This window comes from Neomonachus schauinslandi, chromosome 6, assembly GCF_002201575.2.
Source record: "Neomonachus schauinslandi chromosome 6, ASM220157v2, whole genome shotgun sequence".
Taxonomy (NCBI): Eukaryota; Metazoa; Chordata; class Mammalia; order Carnivora; family Phocidae; genus Neomonachus; species Neomonachus schauinslandi.
In genome coordinates, this window is record NC_058408.1 from 96,490,500 (window position 1) to 96,497,628 (window position 7,129).

General features: G+C 38.7%; 1 protein-coding gene across 1 annotated transcript in view; it reads right to left on the reverse strand.

Annotated features, from left to right (window-relative positions):
• Positions 1-7,129, reverse strand: part of CTNNA3 (catenin alpha 3) — a 1,723,003-nt gene that overhangs the window by 1,315,284 nt on the left and 400,590 nt on the right. Inside the window, exon 6 of the mRNA XM_021700133.1 lies at positions 1,730-1,993. Coding sequence (XP_021555808.1) covers positions 1,730-1,993 — 264 coding nt within the window. The remainder of the gene's footprint in view (positions 1-1,729; positions 1,994-7,129) is intronic.

The following is a 7,129-nucleotide window of genomic DNA, read 5'->3' on the forward strand; positions in this document are numbered from 1 at the left end:
ATGCCACCCTGGTCCAAACTAAAGTGTGAGGTTGAATGAGATGATGCACATAAAATATAAGGATGGGACCTATATTACTGTAATAGCTTTCTGCCTGGTTTTTCAGCATCTCCCTTTGTTCCCCTTCAGTCTATACTCTACAGGCAGCCAATATTGTCCTTTTAAGACTCAAGTGTGATAACTCTGCTTAAAACCTAAGAATGGGTCCCATTTAAATTGAAGTAAAAGCCAGAGCCCCTAAAAGCCCACAGAATCCTCCATAACCTGGCCCCTTTGGGTCTCCTCAGTTCGGCTCTGACTCATCCCCTTACTCTCCCCACTTAGGCATCCTGGCTTCTGTGCTATCCCTTAAACAACAGGACATGCTTTCAAACCTTCATTCTAGATCTCCATCTGCCCAATTATCTAATCTCTTTCAAGCGTCCAAGTCATCTTGCTTTCTCAATGTAACATTCTATACAATTTACTTATCTACAATGTTCATTGTTTTTGTTTTTTGCCTATATTCCTCTGTTAGAACATAAGCTTCATGGGGGCAGGGCTCAATTTTATCCCAAGCACAAAAAACAGAGCCAATGATAAGTATTTGTGAAGAGGAAAATTACCCAGAGCAGGCCCAGGGAGAGCAGGCCCCAGTAGATAGAAAGAGCTAGAGATAACCAGAAGTCCCACTGGGAGGAAGAGATAACCAGCCGTTTCTGCTTCTGTAAATAGGCTTCCCGACACAGGGTCCCAGCACTACTGTTCCCGCCTAAAGCAGCCCCCATTCCCCCGGTTTAAACCTACCTACCAGCAGCCAGCATGGCCCTTGGAACCTGACCCCCTGCACCCCGTATAAAAACCCTGTAACCCCGCTGCCCAGGGCCCAAAATTTGAGCAGGAGTTCATCTGGGTCCACCGGCATAAAATAAACCTGAGTTCTCCTACTTCTCTGAGTGTCACTTGGTTTCTTGCCGGTCTCATTATTTTCCACATTTCTGGAGGCCCCAGCGAGATTCAAACCGTTCTGGCCCCTTGAGCCACCAACTGGTGGCTCAGACTGCACTGGAGCAGGAAGGAACTCAGAACCCACTGAATGGGGCACCACCTGACAGTATTCCGGGTCCTCCTTCACCCCAGAGTTCCAACCCTCCAGGCAGTCTTGCCCTAGCTGGACTCCAAGGAGAAGTGGACCAACTTGCCTGGCAGTTCGTCCAGACTCAGTAAGCCTCCAGGGACGACAATTCTTAGTCAGGTCCTGCTCCTCTGAGTGGAAGGGGAGTTTGATCACCTCCCAGGAATTTCAGAAAGGAATTCCACAGGTCAGGGACCTCATCTGGGTCCGCCCGTGTAAAATAAACCTGAGTTCTCCCAGTTCTCCTACTTCTCCAAGTGTCACTTGGTTTCTCACCGGTCGATTATTTTCCACAACATTTGTGGAATGGATAAATCCTACATTTCATAAATTGATTGATGTAAGCTAAAATCATCATTTCAATCTAATCAACAATCCCACTTTAAATTCACTGACTTCCTTAGAAGAATGTAAAGGAGCCAGAAGTCTACTGATAGAATATTTTCCCGCTAATCAATTCATTGGAAGGCACAAGGCAATGATGGAGACTCATTAAGTAACTGAATTTTTATTTACTCATACTCTAAACTCTGATCTGAAAAATCTGAAAACCCACATCTGTTTATTTTCCTATTGAGACACAGGAAATCACATTTTACCTTTCTCTCTACTTACCTCAAGCTCATCAAGGGCACTTCCCAGTGTTGCTGCCTTAGATTCTGGTGGGGCAAGCATATTCTGGATGCCTTGTGAAGCATTTGAAATTACATTGAGGGCATTGTGAATTTCTTCACAAACTGTGTCCTTGCTGGCTCTGAGGGAAGCAACATCAGAATGTTCCAAACAAGCTGAGCAAATTGAATGCAAGAGGGGGGAGTTCTCCTTCAGTGAGGCCCGGGCCCCTGCGATTTCATCCCTCTGATTTGGAGATTTTAAGTCCTAAAGAAACACATAAGAAAAGAGCTTTCTTACTATGAGTTATAAAAGAAAGATTTATACAAAAAAGCTCCATTTTTACGTCAATATAAATGAAAAGATAATAGATGCTAAGAAGTCAGGTATAAGTTAAAATCAAGGGCATCAATTATTTCTACACTCCTTCTGATTCTGTTAAAAAGTTCTACAATAGGAAAGCTGAGCCAATTAGCAAAAAAAGGTCACAAAGGTGCAGATGTGTAATAACTAAGGAGATCTTACATTTGTCCGTCAAATCTTGCTTATAAGTCAGAAAAATACTCTGACATTCACATTATTAAGTACATTATAATAGAGCCTGAATTACAAGGATGTTGATTACCTATTTCCATAGATGCTTATGATTGCATTTAACCTTTTCATTAAAACTAAACCAATTCAGTTAAGAATATTAAATTGAACCTCCTACCATTCAGCTATTTTCCAATCTTTTTGAGAAATACTTACTAATAATTTAATACTGGATCTTTCTTTCTTTGACATTTATTCAAAAAATAGTTATTGAGCACTTAGCATATGCTAGCCCTGTGCTAGACGCCAAGTGTACAGATGTGAACAATCCTACAAGGATCCTGTTCTCCTGAAGCTTATGTTCTTGTTTGAGGGGGTGGGGGACTATCAACAAACAATAAACTAGGTAAACAAATACACAAGACAATTTCAGGCAATGATAAATGCTGTGAAGAAAACACAAAAGTGAAATGTCATAGAGATTGCTTTAGCTTGGGTGGTCAGAAAAGATATTTCTGAATATGACATTTGCAGTAAATATAAATGAAAAGCATTCCAAACAGTGGGAAGAGAGGGAAGAGAAAGTCTGATATAAGTGATAACTGATCAAAACTAGCTCAAAATACCATGGAAAAACCTGGCAAACACTACATTAACCAAGTGATAAAAGTTAACATCATCAGTGATGTCACGTGGGTATCACGTAGCTCTTGACACATTGTGACAAGAATAGCACTTCACCTCTCTGCTATTCTCTCCAGAAGTCCACAACCCCAATCTAATCATGAGAAAAACAACAAGCAAAACCAGATTGGGAAACATCCTACATGATACCTGGACAATATTCGTCAAGACTGTTAAGGTCATGAAAAAGAAGGAAACTGATAAACTGTCACAGACCAAAGGAGATAGGGGAGACATGACAACTAAATGCAATGTGGTACCCTGGATTGGATCCTGGAACAGAAAGAAGGCATTCATAGAAAAATTGGTGAAGTCCAAATAAAGCCAGTTAAGTTTAGTTAATAGTAATTCATCAATGCTTGTTTGTTCATTAAGTGGTAAATGTAAGATATTAACAACAGAGGAAACCAGAAGAAAGGTAGATGAGAATTCTCTGTACTATCTTTACAACTTTTCTGGAGATCTAAAATTATTAATATAAATTAAAAGTTCATCTTAAAGAAAACTAATTCAAGAGAGCTTAACAATAGCTTCGCTATTCCACATACAATATCTCATATAATCTTTATAAAACCTCATGAAAGATATTATCCCCCCTCCATTTTAAAGGTAAGAAAACTGAGGTTTAGAAAGACTAAGTTCCCGAGCCAAGTTACAGAGCTAGAAGGGAACCCAAGTCAGTACAACTGCTAACCCATTATGTTAACAACTATGTTATAGTCTTTCCTACACAGGAAGGATTTCCTTTATTTGCTACTATACAGGAACAAGGACTTGTACTTATACAATGACAGCTTATAAAGTGCTTCTAGATAGTATCTTATTGATCATCACAACACCCTCTGAGGCAATAAGGCTGGTGTTATTAGCCCCATTTTAACTAAATAGGTATTTAGTGTAAGGAGATTAAGAAACTGGCAAAATAACTGAGATCTAAACCTAAGTCTTCTGATTGCAAATCCCATGCATTTTTCATAAGACTCTGCTACCTCTGGATAATGTTGCCTGAGGTTAATAAATGGCTGTGCTACTATATTTTTAGTTCCTTCCTTTCTGAAAATAAAGGCTGTCTGTGACTTCATGCAGGCTTTAGGGGAGATTAACTTCTTTACAAGATGTAGGGAGGACGGTTAGAAGTAGCTGTCAACCCACTATTTGTACTCACTATTACCCAAGACAAGACACTTTGTAGTTTTCTTGGCTTGCTATGATTTCCCCCTTATATTTCTGGTCTAGGTTCTAGTTCCAGCTCTGTCATTAGCACTGTGATCAGGGTAAGCCTTCTACTCTTTCAGTGAATGTTTTTCCATCTGTAAAAATGGAGTAATGATACTTCTCCCAATGCTCTCATGAGATTGAGTAAGTACTATATCAGAAATGGAATGTACTTGAAAAACAGTAGAGAACTATGGAAAGAGTACAGAATTATTCTTCCTAAAATATTCCTAAAATAGTCTTCCTAAAATTTATCAAACTTGGTGTACTGTTTTTGTCCTGTGATGCTCTTAGTGATTTTCATATTTCCCACAATTTTATAGCATTACCTATATTTATCTCAGTGTGATCTGGAGGAAAAATAATCGAATGTTTAGATAGGATGCACACTTCTCAGAGGTGTAACGATAAAAAGTATAAATATTCAGAAGGAGCTGAAGAAAATTCTCTGCATAATAGAGTATAATCAAAACTAATTACATAATACCCTCTGAAGTGACCTGTGCATTATACTGCTCAATTTAGAATGGCAAGGTCAATGTTTAGGTAGTTTCTGAAAGGTAAAATTTTGTGAACATACATTACTACAAAGAAAGATAAGGTTTAAAGTATTAATTCTTTTACTCTGATGATGGCTATGTATATCTCACTGTTAATTGTGGTAACTTTAATGCTGTAGGAACTTTGGAATTTAAAAAAAAATTCTAGGGGCTCCTGGATAGCTCAATCAGTTAAGCGTCTGCTTTCGGCTCAGGTCATGATCACAGAGTCCTCATGCTCTCTCTCGCTCGCTCTGGCTCACTCTCTCTCTCAAATAAATAAATAAAATCTTTTTTAAAAAATTCTAATATATTTTGGATTTTGAGCCCATGCTTTTTATCTCTGCCCAAGGCAATTACCAAAACCTTAATGCCACTGATACCCCTAAAAGCAAGCTGATAAATCTGTGAGAAAGGACAGAGTCAGTGAATATAACAAAAATAACATATTATGGCAGCAGGTGGGGGAAAGAGAGGCACGTTACGAGTTTAAGTAAAGGAAATTGAGAAGGCAAGACCATTTCTCCTGAAGGACATCCCAAAGGATAAATTTAATGTAGGAAATAGGCACACAGATAAAAGGAGAACTAATGAATGCCATCCTTTGAAACCAAAGGTTGTGGTGGTGACTGTGGTTATTTTATTTTGTTTTAACTGATGATATCATGGGTTCAAATCAACTAGGCTGTTGATTTATCCTAAAATTTTAAATCAGGTCAAAATAGGAATTAAATGATAGGGTCAGTTAGGGATTTCTCTGGACAGAGAAGTCTAAAAACTTCAACTCCTTGGAAATTGATACTTTTTTAATATCTTTTTTAAAATTGCTCCAGAAGAAAAAACTCACATGAGATTTCCAAGTTTAGGAGACATTAAATGCTTCCAGCTGATGCAGAAACACACAGATGGGATTAAAAAAGACCTTACAAGTCTGTGCAAGTGGGTAGAGAAGCAACATATGAGTTTTAACCCTGGCAAGAGAACAAAATATATTTAGGGATTTTAAAGATCACAAAGTATAAAAATGGAGGGCTCTAAGCTATCAGTTAATTAATTCAACCATTCATTCAATAAATATTGTTGAGCCCCTCTATAGATAAGGCAGTGTACTAATGTTAAGAATGCAAAGATAAAAGGGCACCTGGGTGGCTCAGTCCGTTAAGTGGCTGACTTGGTTTCAGCCCAGGTTGTGACCTCAGGGTCATGAGATAGAGCCCTGTTGTCAGCTCCACACAGCCAGGAGCCTGCTTGAGATTCTCTCTCTGCCCCTCCCCCTGTTCGTGCACACTCTCTCTCTCTCTAAAATAAATAAATAAATCTTTAAAAAAAAAAAGAATGCAAAGATAAAGAATTTATAGATCAGAAGGGGAGACAAATTTATTTGGGAGCTAAAATAGAGTTATTCATAGCATAGAGGAAAGTCCCTCAGCTTGAGGGGATCGAAGAAAATTTATCAGAGGTAACTTGTAAACAGTAAGTAGAAGTTATCAATGTGTAGAACAGAACAATGAGTAAAGAAAACAGAATGTGCAAAGGCCTGAGGCATGAGAGAGCAAGGAGCATGCAGGCGACTGTAGGTGTCGTGACAAGTACAGGAAACCTGAGCAGGAATGGTGGTGAATCCAGCTAGAAAGGTAAGCGGGAGATTCCTCCCATGCCACGCTAAAGAACTGCAAGAGCAACAAGCTCAGATGTGTATTTTCAAAGATCACTCCAGCAGTGAACTTTCAGTTGATTAGAGAGAATGGAACTGCATTCAGGAGAGTAGGCAATAATCCAGGCAAGAGACAGTAAGTGCCTGAACACTGAACACTATTGCTAGGTAGTAGCAGGATGGATCCAAGAAAATTCAGAAGGTAAAAATGGTAAGACTTTGTAATATTTAGATGGGGGAGGGGAGAGGAGGTATTTAAAAGCATCTAGAAAACTTTTTCAGCACAATGTGTACATATTGTGATGCATTCACCGAGATGGGGAATACAGAATGAATAATTTGTTTGGAAAATAAAGATGAAATACATTTTGTCATCTGCTAAATGTGAGATGCCAGCATAATATCCAAATGAAAATATACATGAACCTAGAATTCAGAGAGTCTAGGCTAGAAATAGAGATCTATGAGTCACCAGCTCATAATTGGGAGGTAAAATCATGGATGCAAATGTTACAGGGTCTTCACCCAGGATGAATGTTATAATATGGAGAAGCTGGGAGTAATCATAAATTGTTTCTTGAGGAAGTAAACCTGATAATTGTATGTGTTAGTCCAAAAGGCCAAATATATATTGTAAATCACCAAGAAAGATATCAGAAAATACTGAACTCTCAAAAAAGAAAGAGAGAGAGAGAGAGAGAGAAAGAAAGAAAGAGGAAAGGAAAGGAAGGGAAAGGAAAGGAAAGGAAAGGAAAGGAAAGGAAAGGAAAGGAAAGG